Source organism: Neophocaena asiaeorientalis, unplaced genomic scaffold, assembly GCF_003031525.2.
Source record: "Neophocaena asiaeorientalis asiaeorientalis breed wild unplaced genomic scaffold, Neophocaena_asiaeorientalis_V1.1 scaffold78, whole genome shotgun sequence".
NCBI lineage: Eukaryota > Metazoa > Chordata > Mammalia > Artiodactyla > Phocoenidae > Neophocaena > Neophocaena asiaeorientalis.
The window spans coordinates 15,654,825-15,679,292 of NW_020175018.1; the positions used below are offsets into that span (position 1 = coordinate 15,654,825).

The 24,468-nt window shown below is 48.1% G+C and overlaps 1 protein-coding gene across 1 annotated transcript in view; it reads right to left on the minus strand.

The window, feature by feature from the left end:
* The window catches only part of RAPGEF1 (Rap guanine nucleotide exchange factor 1), a 116,697-nt gene that overhangs the window by 62,944 nt on the left and 29,285 nt on the right, over positions 1–24,468 (minus strand). The window contains exons 2-4 of the mRNA XM_024762754.1: positions 8,537–8,676; positions 7,794–7,907; positions 2,894–3,072 (exon numbers count right to left, since the gene is read on the minus strand). Of these exons, the coding sequence (XP_024618522.1) occupies positions 2,894–3,072; positions 7,794–7,907; positions 8,537–8,676 (433 nt within the window). The remainder of the gene's footprint in view (positions 1–2,893; positions 3,073–7,793; positions 7,908–8,536; positions 8,677–24,468) is intronic.

Here is a 24,468-nt window from a genome sequence, read left to right on the forward strand (position 1 = left end):
AAGAAAGAAAGAAAGGAAAGAAAGAAAGAGATTTTTAAAAGTTATTAAAATAAAAAGCAAAATAATAATTATTTTTTTCTTTTTTTAATTTAATTTTATTTTTTTTTGTGGTACGCAGGCCTCTCACTGTTGTGGCCTCTCCCGTCGCAGAGCACAGGCTCCGGACGCGCAGGCTCAGCGGCCATGGCTCACGGGCCTAGCCGCTCCGCGGCATGTGGGATCTTCCCGGGCGGGGGCACGAACCTGTGTCCCCTGAATCGTCAGGCGGACTCTCAACCACTGCGCCACCAGGGAAGCCCCCAGGCTAGGCCTCTTGAAACAAAGACTGTGGCCTCCCACCCGCAATTATTAAATGAAAGAGGTGGGAGGGGTCACTTTTACGTGATACTTAATTCCTACCTGCACTGGATGTTAACATTTCCCTGAAAGCACCTAAAAATGTTGGTAATTGTGTCCACCCTTCACATTGTGAGCTTGCAAGAAGAATATTCCTGTGTCTTACTGTCACGGGAAGGACATTAAAAAAGGAAGGAGGGTCTTGTACCATCAAAATGTCCAGCGGACCAGTCGTTGGTCTGTTTCTGAAATGGAGCAAAGCTGTCTGCACTGAGGGCAAGCAGCGACCCTGCTCTCAAACATCTCTGAATGTTCCACCACCAGGAAAAGCCTCCATTCACTGCCCACACTGAACAGCCAGCTGCTTGTTCACAGGTCCGTCACCACTGCCCTTGGAACCTAGGGGAGCGTGGCGAAGAGCCTACCTGCTAGGGCCCAACCCACAGAGAAGAGGCAGGAAAACACCCTCTCAGCTAACAAATGCACAGGAGGATGAGATGATGGAAGGAAGCTAAAAGAAACATTTGAGGAGCATTTTAGATCATCTCAGGGAGATCAATAAAAGTATCATCAACGGGCTTTGGAAGAATTTCAGGAGGAACAAATCCCTTAAAGGGTATTAGCCAAAGGACTACAAAGAAAAAAAAAGAAATCATTATTCCTTATGGCCACACCCAGGCATTTCTCCTTTCCCCTCTAGAAAACTGTTATAGACAGCAAGTAATTTTTGTCAACTATAAAGTAATTATAAAACCTCCCCATGGACAAAAAAATGCCCCAGACCATTGTCCTATTACTCGGTCAATTCTTCCAGAGCCTGCATGTCTAGAAAGTAACTTCCCAAGCAGAGTTGCTGGCTGACACTGCAGGAAGCGACAGTCCTAGCAGCAGCGCCCTGTCAACGCTGTTACAGGGCTCAGTGAAGGTGACTGTCCTGGACGCTCCCAAAGAGGCCTGGCACGTGAGGGGATCCGCCCTCATTTCCCACAGCGCCGCCAGTCGGCGCCCTGGTGTGATCACACTCTGCTCACAGGACGGCTGGTCTCGTCCCTGCCGGGCACACTGTGCCCGCTGGCCTCAGTTCCTTTGCTCTTCTCCTTCTCCCGCCCCCACTGCCCATTCAAATCCTGCCCTTCCTTCAGGTCCAGCTGCAGCATATCCTCCCCCAGGAAGTGAAACTCTCTTGTAAGTCTCCCTCCTTCAAAGTCAAACAGAGCTTCCACTCGGTACCATCAAATCGGCACTGTCGTACAGTGGGGGCGCTGATTCTTTCAGATCTGAACTCTCCCACGGTAGGCCTGTCCCATGAGAAGTGTATGAGAGCATTTCATAAGAGCTACCTGTGCGTCTGAAACCCAGCATACCGTTAAGCACGTTCCCTCAAAGGAGAACAGCACCGGGCCTGTCTACAAGCTGGGCACTGGGCTACCTATTGGAAAAGCGTGGTGCTGGTCTCACAGAGTCCTCCATGTGGAGCAACTGAACAAGGCGCCAAAGGGACTCGCTTCCTCAGAGGCTTCCTGTACATGACAGCAGCCTGGCCTGGAACGTGAAGACAGAGCAGGGGAAAGCCCTACCAACGCCTTATCCTTCCCCGCCAAGTGGCTTCAGTGAGCTTCCAGCCAAAAGACCACCATCCACAGGGGTCAGCAGAAGCTCCAGGGCAGAGAGCTTCTTGGAAATAAAGATACTGTTTTATCTCCCAGAAGAAGAAAACTATGCACTTCACTGTCAAGTTCTGAAAGCAGTTTACAAAAGCTTAGCCTCATGGGGCTGCAAGGACACTAAACCATCTTGAGGAACTGAAACAGAGAGATGTTTATCCCGAACAGGTACCAGGGAAGAAAAACAAAGCCAGCAGGCATCTGACAGCCTCTCAGGAAGAAGCTCCTGATAGGCTCTCGCTGAAGATTACATTTAATACTGCTTTCCTTTCTGTATTTAACAACAAACACAGGGGCAAGCCGCTCACTAACCTTTCAGAGGAAAACGAACTCTAGCAATAAAAGCATTACTCCACAAAAGCTGACTACACTTCCGTACCTGGCTTCCAATGAATCCAGGTGCTGTTTGGGAGGACCTGGCTTGATACAATTAAATGTTTCACTAATCCATGCTCTAATGGGATTCTTCTCTACCTCTTTTGGCCTAATAATCTAAGCAGCCAAGGTCTCCAATAGGTTAGATATTGGCAGGATTTAATGTCATAATAAACTATGGTTAACATAGGGTACTGGGAAAAATGGGTCCAAATCAATGTGATTATTGCCAATGAGCTGGCTAGTACGAAAAAATAACCACAGACTTACACTGTGGCTACATCCCTAGCAATGGTGGCGATCTTCCTCAGTGTTGAGGCCTCATGAGTAACAATGATGACCTCAACCTTGGAAGAATACCAAGCGATAGCCGTGGGGTAGCGGTGGGGGCAGGGCGTGGGAGGGCTCCTTTTCCTCCTGGCACTCCTCACTGGTCCTAGAAACACTGAGTGTGAAATGCTCCTGAACCAAGGTGCCACTAGGCCTCCACTGCTCTGACACAGCCCAGAGCAACTCACCTGTGCTGAATTCGAGGGTCGCTCTGCACCAGGGGTAAGATGGCCTCCAGCACCTTGCTGGCAGACCCTGGAAGCATCTCCAGTACCTTCTTATCAATAGCCATTTTGTCCACAATGGTCTTAAAGTAGCGCAAGGCACTGACAACCTCCTTCTCTTTCTCTTCCAGCCAGCTCAGGTTCTGAAAGGAAACGTTAAGAGTAAGGAGGGAGGAGAGAGATTAAAGGGAGCAATTTTAAAATAAATAAAATAAAATTTCCTGCAAACTAGTTTGAGATTGACACCAATGGAAAAGGCTTCTTGCCGCAGAAAGCAAGCCAAATTGTTTTTCTAAGGATTGCAATCAGGATACAGAGGCTAGACTTGAAGGAAGAAGAAGGGGCTGACTGAGAAAGGTTGTTTAGATATTCCTAATTCCCTCCCCGGACAGAGACTGATTTGCCCTGGGGTCTCCGCCTCAATCACACTGAGATATCACCACTAAACTCAGTCAGTGTAGTGAGGACTAATTTGCTGATGGCTGCAGGATGCTTACAGAACCAACAGTTAAGTCCCAACGTGTGTATCTATCCAGTAAGTCAAATCAAGGCCTTTCAAGGTCCTAGGGGCTGTGTAAGACTGGTCAGAGGCATTAGTGCTCAAAATCCACTCTCCCAGGACTCCTCACTAGATTCCCACATTTGACCAGAGACGCAGCCCCTCTCAATGAAATGATATGGCTCTCCCAAAGGACCTGGAAACCCTAGGGTTAGAAGGGGCGGGACGTGCTGGGGTGAAAAGGTGAAGAAGCTGGACAGATGGCAACGATTCAATCACTACTCCTGCAGCATATGTGCTAACAGCACACAGGGTCCCTCTGCCCCTGAGGAAAGCCCACCTAGGAGGAAAATAAAACACAGAGTCCTGTACTTCCCAGCACTCACATAACCACACCCAAATCTTTTCTCCTTGACTGTGGGATACCTTGAATGCACAGACAGTGGATAAACACACCCCTCTGGTTTCTTTCTCCAACCTCTCCTTATACTGACCCTAATGTCAACAACCCAGGTCCCAGCTGGCTGGCAGGGAAAGGGAGATCAAGAATAATCTATAAAATGGATAAATCCAAAAATGGATAATCTACTCAAGTAGAATTGATTACACGTCCAGGGCAAATTAAGAGTGGTACGTATGAGGAAAACTGCCACCTGTGGGCTCTTTGAGGTCCAGAGAATATTCAAATAAAAACTACCGAGAACAAGAAGATAATTTCTAGAAAAAGTAGATTTAAAACTATATAAGGGCTTCCCTGGTGGCGCAGAGGTTGAGAGTCCGCCTGCCGATGCGGGGGACACGGGTTCGTGCCCTGGTCCGGGAAGATCCCACATGCCGCGGAGCGGCTGGGCCCGTGAGCCATGGCCGCTGAGCCTGCGCGTCCGGAGCCTGTGCTCCGCAACGGGAGAGGCCGCAGCAGTGAGAGGCCCGCGTACCGCAAAAAACAACAAACCAACTATATAAATATATAAAAAAGTGATACACGATGAAAAGTGATTATGATTCTGAACACCAGCTCTTTTAAAATAATGAGGAATGTCATTTTAAATAAAAAATTTCAATAGTGGATTTTATGGGAATATCAAAGGAAAAATATATAAATGGAATCAAGAAGTAATTAGCTCCTTTCGTCAGACAACTTTCAAAAACCCGATCTGATCTGTCTCAATGGGGGCACTTCCCAAGAGGTACCCTGTAGACCACCATGATATATTTCTCCAAGGGAGGAAAAAGACACCCCTTCTCCATCTCCAACACTGTGGCCTCTTTGCTGTCACTTATTTTTCTCTTCTCACTACCTGACACGTTTATTTACTGTGTGTTTCCAAGAGCCAGGCACTTACTTCTCCATCTCGTGGCCCAGAGCGCTCTGCTTCGCCATGGCCTACACAGGGCTGAGAGGAACCTCAGTATGAAGGAACTCATGGTGCCTTGCAGACATCAAATGTGACTAAAACCACTCTGGCCAGTTGAGCAAGAGGACTCTGGCTACGACACTGCCATCTCAGCACATCAGGACGTGCAAGGAGCCAGCAGTGACAAAACGTGGGGGGGAAGCAGGAAACGTTTTAAGAAAATGTGTCACGAGGTTTGCTAGGGAGAAAGGGGCTAATCTGGAGATGGGAGCCGTCCAAAAGCGGCAAGGCACTTCACAGAAAAAAAGAGAACTCTCCTGTCATTTGCAGAGAGATCAAATGAGCCACTGAAGAGCGGGGCTGCCCTGGGCTCCTAATAAAGGAGCCGACAACCTAGCAGAGTCAGGTTTCATCCATTAACTCTCCAGCAAATTCCACTCCCAGAATTAATGGCCTCTGAACGCTGTGCATTCCCCTAGCCCATCAGCTGTTAAACTATGGCTTCTCGCAAAACACAGCCAGCAGTCGGAAGAGTTTATAATGAGACACCCAGACCGAACACCCCCAGGAACAGGGAACCTGAGGCCGAGGCCTCAGAGAGGCAGCTGCATCCACCTGCACACCAGCTCCTGCGTCAGGGGTTAGATGCCACCACTGGTGCAGACAAACCTGGAAACTACATGAGGCCAGCGGTGCTGGGGAAGGGCCTCGACCCAAAGGCACTGCTGGGCTTCAGGCTCCTCATCTGCAAAACGGGGAGAAAAACGCCTGCCCTGGGTGCTCTAAACAGGTTCGTGCGGGGGGCTGGGTGAGAATGCATATGGAAGCACTTCATAAAATTAAGGGAGAAAGAGATTTTGATTAAGAAAACTTGGGCCAGAGCCCACACTCTCTGTATACTGGGAAGAGTGAAAGCTTGTGCACATGGTCAAGGTGAGGAGTAAGTAAGACGGCGCGTGAAATCACCCAGGATAGGGCCTGGGCAAAGAGAGACCTGTGGTAAGTTGTAGATGGATCCAAATCTATTTCTGTCTACCTGAGTTGCAATTTCCCATGTAATAACCTGGGGAAAATGAGAATATATATGGAAATACTAAGTCGTAAGACAGCTAGTAAGTGATAATTAAGGATGATGGCAAATGACAGAGTCGGCTAAGTTCACACACCCTGGCAGATTCCCCAACACTTCCTGTTCTGACTGTGGGCCTCCACCATGGGTTTATACTCACTTTGTCTCATGCAGGTGGCCTGGGGCAGAGCACAGTAATTCAACCCTTCTTAAAGGGCAATGACCAGAAACCAGGGTAACACTCTTCCCTGGGTGAAGATCACATCTATAGCTCCTTCCCAGAGAACAGTTTCTCAGCCATGGCACTGACATTTTAGGACAGAAAATCCTTTGTTGGGGTGTGGGGGGAGGCAGGGTTGCTGTGCTCTGTATTGTATGATGTTTACCAGCATCCCTGGCCTCCAGCCAACAGATGCCAGTAGCACCTGCTTCAATCTCCTAGTTGTGACAACCAAAAATGTCTCCAGACATTGCCAAATGTCCCCTGGAGTTTGCAGAAACCCCCACTAAGGAAAGGGTACTTGAGCATCAAATTTCCCCTATGACCTCTCTCGGAGTGATGAAGAAAGGGGGAAAAAATTCCAAGAAGTGAGCGGCTGAAAGAGTTTCTTATCAGAGTTCACTAGCAAAACACAGTGGTTAGTAAATCATTTTACTCCGGGCTGCCTGGACTAGTGTCAGATGACAAGTGACACTCTTCCTGGCATTTAATATAAAACCCAGTTCCAAGCGGTTGCTAAACAGATTGCAATAAAAAATAATTGTGGTACAGACCAAATCTTCCACTTTATTACTCTTCTTCAATCTGGAATTTAGATCAATCTGGCAAACACCATATATTTCATTCTTGCTCTCTATAGCCTCTTTTCCTTAACAGATGGGGCAGGAAAAACGATTATTCAACAAAGACTTTGGACTTAAAACCTATTTTCTCCACTTTTAACTAGACTTTTAAGATATTCTGCTGGTCAACATAAAAACAAAAGTAGATACACTGTAAAATTCAAGAGTTATGTGTTTATATAACAGGGTAGTGTTTACTAGTGGCATTAAATTGACAGCTGTGACAACAGTTCTACAAACTACACTGTGGACAGTCACTGAAGGGTTCAGAATCTACTTATCTACGAGGCTTGTCTATCTTACACTGCTGAGTTTAATTTTGTTTTTATGTTCAGTTACGTGTGGGAGCTAACATTACATTTCTTAGATACTAAAAAATAAATTGACTTTCATAAAGAGTAACTGTAGCATCGAGAGAGTTTCGACTTGATGTCAGATGGCCTGTGTTCAAATCTCAGCATCACTACTCTTTGTGTGACTTTGCGCAAACGTTTAATATCTCCATACTCCCAGCTTCCTTTTCTGCAAGATAAGTTTCCACCTTCCAGGGTTATAATGAGAATTAAGTGAGAGAACGAGTGTAAAGCACATAACATGGGGCTAAAAAAAGGCTTGGTGCGTGTTAGCGGCACAAAAGGTGTCCCTGGCTCTGAGAGCGCTGGTTCCGCACAGTATCATCACACTCACGAGTCTCGGGAGACAGTTAACAGAGTACCTTACACTGTAGATGCCCTTCCTTTTCACAACTATCCAGATCATCTTAGCAACTCAAGGAAAGAACAGCTGGTCTTAAGAGATGAGACTCACCCGCTTCCCCCGAACCCGTTGGACCCAAGCAGCACACCCAAACCAATCCCCAAAATCCCAGAGCTTTCGCCATGGAGTACTGAGCTCTCTCCAAAGGCCATGGGGGCTTGGATAAACTCTTACATTTATCCAAGGCTCCTTGGACTGTTTCCTGAACAATTAAGCCCACAGTTGCCACCCAGCTGAACACAATGATATTGCAATAGATTTTTTTTCCATCCCCAAAACCATGGGCCAGGATTCTGCAGTAGAGGGCAAGGCAAACCCAATTGTTCTTAACATCACACTGACCTTCTGCCTTTGAGACCTGGAAGCCACAGCACTGGTGGACATAAATTCTACTGCCTGCTGCTCCAGATCCAAGGGGATAGGGTAGCCCTCTGGTAGAAATCTGTCTGTTGCCTCCTGGAAGAGAGGAAACCTGGATTCCTACAGAGCTTGAAATGGCCGTTTTAGGCTGAAGGGAAGGGTTGATGAAAACCAACAGCTGTTCCAACACATCTGGCTTGACTGGCCCTGCTGAGGTTACTGGTGTTTGAGGACATCTTTGGCTGGGTTTCAAGGGTTTAGCAAGTTTCAGAGCATGGGCCCTAAAGCCGAATGATGGATGTTCTGGACATCACGAATATGTGTGTGTGCGTGCGTGCGTGTATGTGTGTGTGTGTGTGTGTGTGTCTGTGTGTGAGAGAGAGAGTACATGTGGGCAACGTGGGCCTCTCTGGGGCACAGAGGCAGCATCCTGGAGTGTGAACATGACGAGCTGAGCTGTTTTAAATGCCCAGAGGATGACACAGCTGGAAAAGAACTGCTCTAGCCAACCAAGCTTGACCCTGATTAACAGGAGAGACACTCAACCATCCTAAAGGTTCATATTCCACAGGGACAATGAAAGCTCCGCCTGGAGCCGTGGAATGCTACGGAATAGCTGTTCTGTACTGAAAGTTCCATCCCCAGGGGATAAACTTAAAAAACAGCACAAACTCATTGCTCAAAGCAGGTGAAGGCCAGGAGAAACACCTAGAGAGTCAGCTTACTTTGTTCACAGGCTTCTCTGGAATCTTCACAGACACCTCAGCTGGTTTTCCCTTCTTTGATGGCGTTCTCTTGATTTTGGGTGAGTGGAATTTGTCCATCAGCTTCATGGTGAAGGAGGAGAGATGAGAACGCTGAGAGTCTGAAAACAAAGAAGGTAATGATTTTTAGAGGTACAGTGGGAAGAAGCTGTGGTTCTTTGACCTTTTGTGGAAATGATCACCGTCCTCAAACAAATCTTTCTCCCTAGCTGTTCAGGGTTACAAAGAAAAGGAAATATGGATCCATTAACCATTTCTGCTTGCATGTTTCAATTTTTGCAATTTCCATCTAGTCTGGGTTGAAAGCAGTCAAAATGGCTTTGGAAAATGAACGTGAAAATACTTCCAAGTGTCCTTATAGAGTTTGTCTGATGATCTAACCAATGTCCAAGGGAACCAGCTAAGATGAAAGAATACCAAAGTAGAATCACAGAAGTGCCGAATGTAAGAACTGGAAAGGAAGGGCCCTTTTGAATCAAACTTCTCGTTTTCTGGTTTAGGGAACTGCAACAAGTGACATGGGTAAGGCCTCAGAGCTGGCAGTGGAGACTGAAACAGAACTAAGGTGTTTGAAACCCTCGGGGACACAGTGAAAGACTAAGTGTTTTCTCGCCAAGATCAGGAACAAGATGAGGGTGTCCGTTCTTACTACTGTCATTCAATTTTGTACTCTCTTACTCCAATAAAAGCCATCCAGATTGGAAAGGAAGATATAAAACTATCTCTATTTGTAGATGACATAATCTTGTATATGAAAAATCCCAAGCAATCCACTAAGAAACTACTAGTACTAATAAACAAATTTAGTGGGCTCACAGGATACAAGATGATATACAAAATCACATGCAAGATCATATACAAAAATCAGTATTTCTATACATTAGCAAGGAACATATAAAAAACGAATGGCTAAAAAGCTTCCATTCACAATCATCAAAAAGAATAAAATACTTAGGCATAAAATTACACTTAAGTGAAGTACTGATATGCTATACCGTGGATGAATCTTGAAAACATTATGCTAAGTGAAAGAGGCCAGTCACAAAGACCACACAGTGTATGACTCCATATATCTGAAATGTCCAGAACAGGCAAATCTATAGAGATAGAAAGTAGATTAATGGTTGCCTAAGACTGAAGAGAGTGGAGAGGGACGCAGAGGGGCTGCTAGTGAGTAAGAGGTTTCTTTTGGTGGGGGATTAAAAGTGTTCTAAAATTAGCATCTGGTGACCATTATACAACCCAGTGAATTACTATAAAAAAAAACTTGAATTCTACACTTTAAAGGAGTCATGTTATGTGAATTATATCTCAATGAAGCTGTTAAGAAAAACTAACCCAGTGAGCAGCCTTCCTTCATTTACCACCCGCCATTTACCACAGCACTTTCTAGTGTTTGAAACCATCTTATCGAATTATTTATTTATGTGTTTATCTCCTCACAAGAATGCAAACTCGCTGAAGGCTGTACCTGCCTTGTTCAAGCCTGCATCTCCAGTGCTAACATGGTACCTGGCCCATAGAAGATGCTCAGGAAACATTAATTCAACAAATGAACAAACCAACCAACGAAAAAATACCCCACGAGGGCTTCCCTGGTGGTGCAGTCGTTAAGAATCCGCCCGCCAATGCAGGGGACACGGGTTCGAGCCCCGGTCCGGGAAGATCCCACATGCTGCGGAGCAACTAAGCCCATGCGCCACAACTACTGAGCCTGCACTCTAGAGCCCTCGAGCCACAACTACTGAAGCCTGTGTGCCACAACTACTGAAGCCCACGCACCTAGAGCCCGCGCTCCACAACAAGAGAAGCCACCGCAATGAGAAGCCTGGGCACCACAACGAAGAGTAGCCCCTGCTTGCTGCAAAAGAGAAAGCCCACGTGCAGCAACAAGGACCGAATGGAGCCAAAAAAAAAAAAACCCCACAAAAAGGACTGCTTCTTTAGGCAATGTCAGAAATTCACAGGAAATACTTGAAATTGATTGAAAATTAGGGAGAACGTGATCCTATGCAACGGAAAAAGAAGTATCTATATTTTTTTTTTTTGGCTGCATTGGGTCTTTGTTGCTGCGCGCAGGCTTTCTCTAGTTGTGGTGAGCGGGGGCTACTCTTCATTGTTGTGCGCGGGCTTCTCATCGCAGTAGCTTCTCTTGTGGAGCGTGGGCTCTAGGTGTGTGGGCTTCAGCAGTTGCAGCACGCGGGCTTCAGGAGTTGCAGTGCGTGGGCTCAGTAGTTGTGGAGTGTGGGCTCAGCAGTTGTGGCTCACGGGCTTAGCTGCTCCGCGATATGTGGATCTTCCCAGACCAGGGCTCAAACCCACGTTCCCTGCATTGGCAGGCAGATTCTTAACTACTGCACCACCAGGGAAGTCCCCTATCTGTATTTTTAAAATAAAAAATACACTCCCTTTCAATTTTCCCAGCAATTAAGTATGAAAAAACCAAAAAACAAAAAACCTTCCCAATAAATGACACAGCACCTCGTATTACAGGTATGTCACTGTGTCTACTAGTGTTGCCTATGACTTAATAGGGCCGAAGTTCAGTTCTTCTGTCAAAGACCTTCCAGGTGGCAGGCAGGGTCAGATAAACGGTCTGCCCTTTGCAATTATCTAGGAACCCACTGCACTCTGGACCAAAGAGAAAAAGCCAGGGCCTGACCTTCGTTCACAAGTGGAGTCAAACCAAACACAGCTTCACAGCTGTCTGTCTGCTGGCCAGAACTGCAGAAAGCCCTTCTTAGAGCCCCAGTGTGGACACAAATCCACAGGAAGCTCATGCACCTCTCTCCTCACCTGGAACGGCTCAACGCAGGGTCGGAGGGGCTCTCAGCACCAGTCCTCAAACGCTGTATCACCCCTGGGATTCAAAGCAGGTAAACTGGGATGGTGTGATTGCTCCAGCTCCCCTCTTCCCCTTCCCCACCCAAGCAGGGTGGGCCCCATGTACAGTTCATACTTCCTTCTTTATACTTTGAAATGATGTGACCAGTCTAATAATTCATGTGGTAGTTAAGAGGGTGAGCTTTGCAGTCAGTCTGTTTGAGTTAACAGACTTCAGCGGCACCTCTCCAAGTCTTAAGTTTCTTTGTCTGGAAAATGGGGCTGATAACATTGTTCTAGAAACGGCTGATGTGATGTAGGTTAAATGAGATGCGGCTTGTGGGCAGCGTGGTGAGATACTCAGCCATGTGCTGGGCACACAGAGCCTGCTCAACGCAGGGAGCTAATTAACCTAACTATATGATTTGGATGGGGAGCAAGTCTGACCAAACTTTGAATTCTTATTTCCCAACTGCTTACAGATCTGAATCAGGATACTCTGCAGCACTGAACATCTGACCCACGATCCCGAGGGACTGAGGGCCTTACACATGCCCCTCTCCTCCTCCTTCAGTCCTGACCAGAAGTTCATCTGTGTCCCTCTCTGGTGCCTCCTTCCATATTGCCTTTATCGCTGCCCCCATCCTCCTCCTTCGGATGCTGGCCTCAGCATCCCGAAAGTCTCAGCACATCCCTCGCCAGACAGGTTCCCCAAGTCAGATGTTAGGTGTGACTTCCACCCTGGCAAGCTAGACTGAAAGCGGGGCAAGAAAAGGAGACACAAATGGGGAAGTAAAGGCAGGATGCATGATTTCTTTGGTGGTCAAAAATGTTCAGAGACATGGGCTGGGCGAGCCAACTTCCGCCTCCTCTGGTCTACTGCCCCGAGTTGCTATATGGGTAGGCAGGGGGCCGAGGGACTGGCCAGATTCACATCTCTGCCATCATGACCAGGGTGGAACTAGGGTAGGCAAACAAGGTATGGGGGCTCCCCAAAACCCCTGATCATGACCCAGGGGTCAAGTAAGGACACCTCCACCTGAGAGCAAACAGAGCCCAGGAAGTATATCACAACATACTCTCTCAACCTCTGCTTTGCCAAGCACAGCCTGAGACTCTGGTCAGTCTTGGCGCACAGCTGGGAATCCACATCAGCATTTAAAGAAAGTGTTATATCCACCCATAAATCTCTCTCCTTGAAGTATTTAACAGCCTCAAAGCAGCCAGCTCTAGCACAAGATGTGATACGTCATGTGGAGGAAGCGGGTTCTTTGTAACGACAGCCAGCCTCCTCAAGCCTGGAAATCAAGGGCAGCACTAACTAGGGAAGGTTTTGACTTGGAGGCTGCTTGTCACCTTTTCCTTGAAACAACAGCTCAGCAACACAGATTGCAACACAGGTTTCAGGAGACTTGCAAGGTCACTCAAACTATGTGTTTCAGAGCTGATAAAGCACTATAATGACCAGTGACAGCAGAGTGGAAGGAAGCAAAGGTGGGGTAACCTTGCCAACAGTACCCCCCCCCCCACTTCCTGCCCCTCTTGTCACATTCCTCATGTGTATCAATCATCTTGGGTAGAGGGCAATGCTAAAGAGATGCTCTCACACTACTACAGAGTTTCAGGTGACTTTAATGACCACTCTCTGACTTTTCACTTGGGAAGTTGTAAATGTATGTGTTTAGATATTTTCTAGTACTGAAATTAAAACAAAATTTGGAAAGATTTCATACATACACATGTACAACTTACAGAAAATTCATCAAATCCATGCCTCCACCAACCCAGACTATCAGAGAGAAGCGTGAGCAATGACGGAATATCTGCACTCTCCAACGTGACAGTCACCGGACTATTAAGCACTTGAAATGTGCCTAGTGTGACCGAGAAACTGAGTTTTTATTGGAATGTAATTAAACAGCCACACGAGACTGGTGGCTGCCATACCGGACAGCACGGCTCCAGAACATTAGCAATCTCACCGCTGCCACCACATGCTCCGTCATAATCATATCTTTCTTCCCGACGATGGGTAACCGTGGTTTTGATTTTTGTGCTTATCCATCCCTTATTTTTTAGAAAATTTTATTATTTATTTATTGATTTATGGTTGCGATGGGTCTTCGTCGATGCGCACGGGCTTTCTCTAGTTACAGCGAGCAGGGGCTACCCTTTGTTGTGGTGCACAGGCTTCTCATTGCAGTGGCTTCTCTTGTTACAGAGCACGGGCTCTAGGTGCGCAGGCTTCAGTAGTTATGGCTCGTGGGCTCTAGAGCGCAGGCTCAGTAGTTGTGGTGCACGGGCTCAGTAGTTGTGGTGCACGGGCTCTAGAGCGCGGGCTCAGTAGTTGTGGCACATGGGCTCAGTAGTTGTGGCTCACGGGCTGTAGAGCGCAGGCTCAGGAGTTGTGGCTCACGGGCTGTAGAGCGCAGGCTCAGGAGTTGTGGTTCACGGGCTCTAGAGCGCAGGCTCAGTAGTTGTGGCTCACGGGCTCTAGAGCACGGGTTCAGCAGTTGTGGCACGCAGGCTAAGTAGTCGTGGTGCGTGGGCTTAGTTGCTACGCGGCATGTGGGATCTTCCCGGACCAGGGCTTGAACCCGTGTCCCCGCGTTGGCAGTCGGATTCTTAACCACTGTGCCACCAGGGGTCCCTCATCCCTTATATTTTGTCATAGTTTATATCTATAAGTACAGTTTAATGTATAGGTTTGTGAAGTTAACTTAAATGGTATTTCATTGTAAATATTCCTATGTTCTTGCTTTTTCACTTAGTCGTAGGTCTGACGTTTGGCCAGGTGAAGTGTATATAAGTGCTTTTGTTTTCAGTTCTGTGAAGTTCCACATATAGCAGTTTTACTTACCCCCTCCCTGCCAGTGAATACTGGGTCATTTTCAGCGTTTTTGCTTTTATAAACAACACGGCAATGGACCTTCTCATACTTGCCTTCTGGAGCACATGCAAGAGCTTTCTGTGACTAGAACCGCTGGGCTACAGAGTACACACCACATCTCATTCCATGGATGTTGCCAGATGACTCTCCAAAGGGTCTGTGCCACTCTGCAGCCCCAAGGGCAAGGTTGAGTCCCAGCTGCTCTCCCAACACCTGGGCTTGCCAGACTTGCACACTTTTCGATAGGGCCATACCTAAACAAAGGAAACAAAAGCCCTCCTTCCCATGGAGATGCTTTAAATTGGTGTATCTTACTGTGTTCTAGCAAATCTGCCAGAACAACTTCAAAGCTCATGGATAGAACTTAAGAAAAACCCTTAACCACCACTTAGTACGGCATTTATACCAAGGAGGGTCTGGAACTCCCAATGACCAATCTGCTAGTCATTTCTGCCAGAGGAGGAAAGCTTACATGACCTCACAATCAATTTCTGTAGAAATGGCTGCGACGTTACTAAGAGCAGCACTCTCCCAGGCAACCATCACAGGCTGCAGACAGGCTGTCAGATGAACGTCCTTCTCTACCCAGGGGGAGAGAGAACGGGCTGGAGGAGAGGCACGTAGCCTGCTCACAAAATCATGTCTGAAGCAAAACCAAAAACACACCAAAGCCAAACCAGTTTCTTCCAAGTAGTCTGCCAGGTGTTCAGTATTTCATTATTAAATTTTCAATTTGCCCCTTGGCCAGGCTTAACAACGATCTCTGCTTGGTGCTGACAAATGTACACATCAAGTGGCCTTTCAGACGTCATTTGCAGCAGCAGCTGGGATCCCAACTTAGCAGTGCTTTCTGTCAGGGCTTAATTTCGCCTCGGATGGGAGGAGTCTCTACGTATCAACCATACAAGGGACCACAAAGTCAGGGTTGGGGTGGATAACACTTTGAGACAGTTCCTTGGGAGACACGGTGGCTGCTCATCCTCCGTACCGACGGCGTGCAGGGCGCAGAGCTGGGCACTGGAAGGATGCCCGCTCATCCGCGCACGAGTTCTGGTTGCACACTTCCGCTTCCTTCATCCACACCATTTCCCAAATGTGTTAAAAGGACAACTAGAGTGGAGAAGTGACACGAGGACATTAGGAAGAACTATTTTAAACATAAGGACTTCAGATTTTTAAAGGTGTGTTTGCTTATCTAGAATCGTACAGACTGTGACGTAAAGACAAAGACAGCGCGAGAGTGAGTGGGTCGCGGGCACGGCAGGCGGCCCGCGGGCTCTGGAAGCAGGCAGTTGGTGTTCTCACTTCCGCGTGGCCTCTCTGAGCTGAAGGTGCCTCGCCTGTGGAGCAAGCATAACCACAGGACCGACCTGCCTGGGTGGTTGTTGCGAGGGTTAAGCGTGAACCTGCATGTGAAGCATTTCGCAAAGGACCCGATATACAGCAAAGGCTCAGTGCACGGCACCCGTTACCGTTACGGGATAACACCGCCAAGCCTCTGCCAACACTCAGTATGGCAAAGGCTAAAAATAATCCCAGCCTAGTAGAGCGCAAAGTAACCTGATGCTTCATTTTTTCCAACAACTTCCATATTAAAAGACCCTCTTTCTTACTTAATATAGAACTATTCGTGTTAGGGAAAACGGGGAAAATAATTTCTCTGGTTCTGCAACACCAAAGGCTCTTCTGACATGAAAATCTGTTCATGTCACCCATTGGCTCAGGAAGTCGACTGATGGCTATGATGCTGCTGTGGGTGCTGATGGAAATATTAAGCATATCCTGTTTTCTTTTTTCAGTAACAAAAGTAAAACAACCTCATTATAAAAATCCAAGCACTGTGAAAATATATAATCTAGAAAGTGAAAATCCCTCATAACTCCACGTATGGCAGAGCTGAAATATCTCCCTGACTTGCTTTTTCCAACTGAGCGATATGCTGTGGGCATTTTCCCATATGAATAATGTTCTGCTGGAAGGCCAACCACACGCAGGCCACCAGCCTCCTGACTGATGGTTCCGGTTCCCAGCCCTCGCCCTTCAAACAACAGCACATGGAAGAACCCCCTCAGGCTTAGCCCTCTGAGCACCTGCCTGAGATAGGCTCCTAGAAATGGAACTGTTAGGCCAAAGGCCATAAGCACTGAAAACCTGCTAAGAGACCACGCAGCTGCCTCGAGCTGGAGGCAGGCCAGCAGGGACTGTGCCGAAGAGTGAGACTCGGGGCGCAAGCAGAAGAGGTGGGGTGCAGGAAAGAGACCAGGCCTGGGGGCCCCTGCCACCTACAGAAGAACCCAGGCTTCACTGTGGATCTGGGCTCAACTCCGACAGAGCTACCAGTTTTGCTTTACTTGCGTAACAGGTAAGGATTAAAAGCAGATTCAGAATTGAACAGACACTTCACAAAAGATGAAATCCAAATGGCCAATAAACAGACGACAAGGTGCTCAGTTCTATTTGTCATCAGGAAACAATAAATTAAAACCATGAAGCAATACTACGACACACACACACCAGAATGGATAAAAAGAAAAGAGAGGAAATACTAAGCACTGGTGAGGACGAAGAGGTATGGGCACCCTCCCTCCATTGCTGCGGAGGGCAAGGCAGGACGAGAGCTGAGCACACGCTTCCTGGAGGCCCAGGATTAAATCTTACTCATTTTGGAATCCGGCACGTAGCCCCGAAATCGGCACACAGTGAAAATAAATAAATGATTGTTAGTAAACACAAAGACAAAAGAATCAATGAATGAATTCTGCAACAACTAACAACTACCATATTCAACCAATACCAGAGAGTAATATCTGATTAGTGATGTAGACAGGACGGTTTATACTGATTTTTAATACAATTCTCTAAGGAATGCCAACACGTGAGTCAGAGACAACTCAATCAAGAACTTTCTCTGCTGTGGTGGTTCAGTTTGGGTCATCTGGGTTAAGAGAATGTTGTTCAAGCCACTTCCAGGGAGAAGACAAGAGAGAAACCATACCTTTCCCTCTCTCCATCTAGGTCTCCAGAGGACAATGGACTCCCTGGGCCAGTACTATCTAATAGAAATACAACAAGAGCCACATATGATTTTAAACTAACCTAAATTATCCATAATATTATAATTTCAATATGCAATTAAATAAAAACCATCAACAAGACATTTTACTCTTCTTCTTCTTTCATGCTAAGTCTTCAGAATCCAGTCTCCAGCTGGACCAGACACATTTCCAGCACTGCTGCAGCTCAAGGTCCTGGGTGTGGCTGGCCCTCCGCGCCCCTGTGAGGAAGGCTGGTCCACTGGTCTCTTGAAAGAAAGCACCTTGGGCTGGTTGGATGCCAGTGCTTCTGGACTGTGCCGCTGAGGTCTTGAAGGGTGCTTTGCCTCCCCCGGAAAGGCAGACAGTGTGCAGCTGCAGAAGGGCCCACCACAGGGGGACCCCTCACCCCCAGGCTGGGCTTCAGGGCAGCACGTGAGTTCCAGGCTCTGAGGCCCTCCACTAACCACTGCCTACGTGGAGGTACTGCAGGATCTCATTCTACCCACCACGTGGTACAGGGACAGAGAGTGAGGAAACTTGCTGTGCAAGGCGGGAGGTGTAGGGCAAAGGAGGTAGACTTTGTTTGACCAGAAGGAATTTCTGACAATCATCGCTTCCCAACGATGCAAACCGATTTTCTTCGGCAGCAGGGACCAAGGGCATTCATGCTGGCAGTGACATCATGTCGTCTGCTATGATTTGGGGGCAGAAGGAGTGACACTGACCTCCACACATGGCCAAGGACAGCCCTGTGAACTCATTCCCACCCCACCTGCAGCTCTAAGTGAAACACTCTCAATGTGTGTCACTCTGAGTAAGTTGCCCACTGGGGCCTCACTTTTCTCATTTATAAAATGGGAATAATGATCCTTACCTCACCTCATGGTGCTGTTATAAGGATGTAATAAAGTACACCATGTAAAGTCACTTAGCATAGTACTGGCACTTCGTAAACATTAAATAAATGTTATCTGCTGTTACCCAAATGTTCTGAGATAACTGTCACCATTCTGAATGGGCAATTATTATTTTTTAACACTGTAGAATTTTTAAATAGAGGAGATAATTCATTGAGCCGATGCTCTTATGATTTGAGCATTTTTCTACATGTGTATTTTACTTTAATTTTAAAAAAGTTGTAGTAAAAAAAAAGAAAGGTAGAGCAGAGACGAGAGGAGCTGGACTCTTGGTGATATTGTCTGGGCTGTTAGATACAGTTTTACTTGTCTGAGGCTCAACTGCCTCTCAACTTCCAGCAACTTGGAAAAAAAAGAAAAGAAAAGAGTAGAAAAAGAGGAGAATCCAGGAAACTAAAGTACCCTGTAGGATTTAAATAGAAGCCCAGCCTCCGCCAGGTAAACTTCTGATGTGAACAAAGCCTGGAGATGACCTCCTGGGGGGCCTCCCACCCCTACCTGTCAGAGAGGGCACTAAACAAATTTTTCCCAACACTTACTCCTATTATAAAAAATTCGTCAAATAACGAACAGATATCCCATGAGATGAAAGGGGACCCTCTGGGATTGAGAGCTGCTTCCCTCCTGGAGCCCAATCAAGTGGCTAAATCAGCAACTTGTGTGTTCAAACACCCTATTGGAAGCCAGGCCCTGCCCAGGGCCATGCTCACATCAACACTGGACGGGAAGGATTCTTAGCACCCATTGGCAAATGAGGAAACCAAGTCACAGGGGCCTAATCCCCCACCTCCCACCCTCAGAACACGCAGACACTCATCACAGACAAGGCAACTGTAGCCCTAACACGTGCTGTGAACCACTCAAGGTCAGCCTGTCCCCAGGGTGGCCTACTCCCAAGGAAGGATTTTTTTTCTATGACTGTTTGGAATTGACCCAGAGATTCTTAAGGGCACAGGCTTCACAGACTTCCAGAGATGTAAATTAGTCATTTCTCCAGAGTGTTATTTCTAGAGACGAGAGAGGAGAGAGAGAGGGAGAGAGATCAGTTTATTCCACGTAAACATGCCAACACGCTGGGCAGAGAGCAGGCAGGGCCGGGGCTCGTCACACCATCAGGAGCCCAGCTACAGCAGGAAGCAGGTCCACCCTGACCTCTGTCCTTTAGACGCAGCTGTCTGAAGCAGCCTCTGTCCCTCAAAGGAACTTGGATGTTAGGACCGGTGCCCGTTCAGAATTCAAACGACGTTCCTCAAAGGCAGCTGAAGCCTACTGTGTAGCACGCTGTCACCCGCCCAGCAGCCCGAGGTGGGGGCAGGAAGTCGTGTCTGTGAGGCGCCAGGCCCAGCACGGGGCACCGCAGCACCACGGCTGCAGCAGACGGCGGCTCCATCCACTTCAGCTGCTCTAGGCCCGGCTAAGGGACCCCCGAGAACTCATGATTTGTCAGGCCACCCTCTGGGCTTCCAGAGGAAAAACAACATGTGCATTTGTCAGTGAGCACATGTTCACTTGTTTATTTCCCAGGCAACAGGAGAAGGAGCTGGGAGTCACAACCCCAGCAGTTAGGGACACTGCTGGGATTTCTCGCTGGGCAAAGTTCGAAGAAAGAGAAGGGACAAGGGTCACCTGTAAACTCCCCTCCCTTCCCTATCACCTCAGAGAAACAGGGTGCATCAGATAATGCAAGGCAGGCACAAACGGCGCCCTCATTCATCTACTCACTCATTCATTCCATACATATTGATATGCCAAGCATTTGCAAAGTGCTGGTGTCAGAAAAAGGAGCAGGACACAGCTCCTCCCTCCAAGGAGCCCCTAATCTTGTGGGGGAGACCCAGGAAAATCCTCAGTCCTAATGCAGCAAGGACTCCTGGGATGCAGACGTGCAGAGTAAAGGCAGGACCCTTCCAGCTGCTCACAGCCCGCTCAGGAGGAGGGCGGCTCCTGGTACCAGTGGAAGCGCCCTAGAACCCAGGGCTTCGAGTGAAAACCCAGCCTGCTCCCCAGGGCAGGAAAAAGGGCTGAGACTACAGGCTTTGGACGTTTCACATGGGGACCAATGAAAAACATCAGAGTCGGCAAACAGGAGCTGGTTTGGAAAAGGCTGCAAAAAACTCTGAAGGCCACAGAGGAATCTGAAAATGACCACTTCTCCAAAGACGCACTTCCGGCTTCCCAGGCATGGGGGTGGGAGTGGGAGGGGGCAGGTATGCAGGAGAGGCAGCCTTTGCTCTCACCCAAGCAGAGGCAGCGCATTTTCTCCGGAGCAAAACGAGCGAAGGCTACTCGGCTGCTCCTTGACAGACCCTGCCCCTCTGCTCCTGTGACTCAAATACATCTGCGGCCAGGGCTCTGTTCTCACAAGAACGTCTTATCATGTCGGTTCATACACGCATGGGGTAAAAAACAAACCCCACTCCGCTCTATACATTCAGAATCAAGCGCTGATCAATCCCAGTCTCTCCGGGGTAAGGACCAAGGTGGTCCTGGTTGCCCTGCTTCAGAGGCCCCACTCCCCACCAGGTGCCAAGTGAGCAGTGGGCTCTCAGCTTCCATGAAGTGTGGGAACTTGAAAGGATCTGAGTCTACTGACAGCGGAAGCCGAGGCCCTGGGAACTGATTTCCCGCCAGCCTAGGACCCAGGCCTCCTGAACAAAGCCGGTCCAGGGCTCCCTCCTCAGTAATGGTTGAGAAGTATTAACCAGCTTCCAGTCATTTTTCTTCCTCATGGGACAACTTCAGCATAGTAAGTAAAAATGCAAAGAAGACAGAACGTGAGACAGCCGCTCCAGTGCTGGGGACACCCACCTACTCTCTGCTCATGAATTACTTCAGCCACAGATGGTCTAACCGCCCACCAGAGGCTCTGAGCGGCCTCGAAAATCTGACGTCAGGCTGGTTTAGTTAAAGCCAGAATTTCATTAGCTTACAGCCTGAAATCCAATCCAATTTGTTTCCAGTCAGATGTATGGGCCCCCTGTGTACAAGGTACTGCAGACACCACGTGAAGCCGACAACAGCAACACAGCAATCGCTGGGTCCACTGCTTGGAGGGAGTGCCCAGCACCACCCAGGCACTCTATGGGTGTGTCTCAGCTAATCCTCACAGTGACTCTCCAGGGCAGGAAAACTGAGGCTGAGGAACAAGGGACAGACTGGATCTGAACCCGGTGCAGCTTCACACACCAGGCACGCAGTCTCCAAACTTAGTAGAGAGAGAAGGGAGTTAAGTACCCTAAAGATGGCTCAAATGAAGCAGAGTACAGGTTCAGAGGAAGGAGGGCTCGTGTGCCCCACTCATAACAATCCAGTGCCCATGGGTGCAGGGCTGCGAGCACCACTGCCCTGCCCCCACCCCAGCCGACTCAGATGCACATCTCAGTGTGGGCTCCTCTTCCTCTTTTTTAAGCCGGAGCCCAGCGAATATGCCGCGTATTAGATGTGTTCACAGCTCTGATCACCAAGGAAGCAAGTCACCACAAGAGTAGAAGAAAAGACTTTCAGGCCAGTACTGCTTGTAAAAGTGAATCACACCCTTCTGGAAAAGTCCAAGACCAAGACGGCTCACTCACAGCATCACATCAAAGATGTGGCCACCTCCTGGCCATGCTAGCACCTGGGCTAAAAATACCCTCAGTGATGAAATCTCAGGCACAGTCTCTTAGCCTAAGGGAGAGAGGCCAAAGTTACACACTGAGTCTTTCAATTTGGGAGGTGGGATTACGGATGGAACCGAGACACTATTTTTAAACAACAGGTCGCTGAAGAATACGTATTTTAGTGCCTGCTGGAGTTGCCAACATTTGGCTAGAAAGCATTGGAAAGGGGATTTTCTGAAGTCAAAAAGGCCTCTCAGTTCTCAAGGAATTTATACCTTTACAGTCTGTCATAAATAACAAGTGGCCTCACAATATGTATTTCTAAAAGACCGTTCCTCAGTGGCGGCCAGCCCCCTTCCTGGATCTTGGACTCAGCCAAACAACATTCCTCTCTCTCTTGTTCAGAACTCTCCAAAAACCTACCCCACCCCAGTGAGTGCCTTTAGTAAAAATCCAATTGCCTCATTCTAGAATCCTCAGAGCAGGAAACAGTGTGCATTTTTTGAGAAGACATCTCATTTTCCCTTGTTCTCCCTCAGCAGCCGTATCCTTTAAGTGTCCTAGAATTGAAGTTCTTTTTAAAGGACCAAATCTTTGCACAGGAGGCGGCTTCCTGCCCATTGTCTAAAGGCCTCCATCTCGGCAAGCCAAGGAGGAAGAACACGCACAGGCCACGTGGCGAGGGGAAGGCAGAGACATGTCTTCTCAAAGTCGGCTGTCTGCGTTCAGAATTCACTTTTCCAGTGGAACATTATTAAAAACCGAGCTCAGGCCCTGGCCACGGGGTACAACGTGGCTCCTTCCACCAGCCAGATGCTAAGCATTTGGAACCACAGAGGGTCCGTGGCTGAACAGGAATGTAGGCCCTGCCCTCAAGTGGTTTATCAGCTAACACGGAAGTAAAGCTGTACACCCAGGGCTCCAAAACACAGCAGAGCGAGACAGCTGCTGAAGAATTAAAGGGTTTACTTCCTGACATAGCCACAAAACATTCATGAAGGAAGCCCTGGAGTTTTAAGCCAAGCAGACACTGCAGAATCCAGCTGTGAAAAATGCAAAGGGATGAGGGTTGACTTGGGTGAAAAGGCATCCTTGAGAGACGAAGCTGAGTGGGCCTTGGCTACACAGTGCGGGGCAGATGTGTGGTCTGCTCTTCCTGCTAACGTTTACTGCAAGTCACAACCCACTAGTAGGTCCCCAAATCAATTTCCTGGATCAAAACATGAAACAGAATACAAAATATCAGAGGGCACTGCAGATAGTAAGGCTAAATATTTCATGAAACTTATTTCACTTACGACCAACTTGACACGCTAAAGACCCTTCTCCCTGGGGAGCACGGGGTAGAGAAACCCTCTCACTAGGACAAAGAGGAGCCACAAGTCAGGGGTCCTGTAGGGCAATCAAGACTGCAAATCTAGTCTGTGCCCGAAGTCACCAGGACACTGGTTGAGCTTCCTGACCTGGGTCTGGAACTAAGAATCATGCACAGGTGTAGCGCCAATAGGTGGGTCATTTCTAAGGTGGAGGCTTACCAGTAGCTTTCCAACCTTTTCTGACCACGGTAAGAAATGTATTTTATTTTGCAATCAAGTACGCGAAGTATATCAAAAATCTACAGGTTTTAAATTCTCTTTCACTTTTTAATCCACTGAGTCGATTCTACGACCAAACAGTGTTTTAGTCCCTCCCCGGACGGTGAGTAAGGAGCAGTGGGAGGAACTGTGCGGCCGGCGGTGGCATCACCGTGACCTGCAGCTGCTCAGAGTGCTGGCTCTCCACCCAACCTGGACCTAACGAATGGAGGTCTATGCGGAAGGGACCCCGGAACTGGGGCTTTAACTAGTCCTCCAGGTAACTCTGCAGCACACTCACGTTTGAGAAGCACTGTTTTGGAAGACAAAGATCTGGGGGAAAGCAGTCAAACGGATAAGAAACTCCAAATCTTGGGCCAAAGAGGGGGACGGGCTGACTGCAAGCCCAGCAGAGCCAAGTGCACACACGAAGTGATAGGCAGGCAGATCCTGACTCTGACAGAAGGGGAGGGTCTCCTCTCAGATCAGAACATTCCTCAGGATAAGCCCCTCCTGATGGGGAGACGGATTTGTAAACGCTGTACCTAGAACAGACCTGCATTAGCACAGCCAGGGGACCTGGGGGAAAGGGGTGACCACCAGTCTCAGCTGACAAATTCCAACCAGCCACCCCAAGCAAGACTCTTTAGCTACAAGGCTCAGAGCACAAGTAAGACGATAAATAAAACAGGGCCTACCGTGTGCAGAGCTCTCGGGACACATGTTTCACGCGGAACTGGTGACTGAAGTGATCAACCACTGCTCTTCCTTCTGCTTAGTGCCATGCTCACTGACACCTGGCATCTGCTTTGTGCTAGAAAAATTTGTGATTTCTGCCCTCAAGTAATTGCTCTAAGACAGTGATTCTCAAGGGTAGAGAGGTGGTTAATGACAAGGTTTGGGTCTAAAAAAGCATAAACAAGACACCTATACAACACATTCACATTTGCAGTCAGAAGAAAGCAAACCTGGACAAGATAGACAGAAGCTGAAAGGGGAAGGGCTGAGGTGTCCGAACGACCACAGTTAGGACTGGGGGGGGGGGGGGGGGGGGG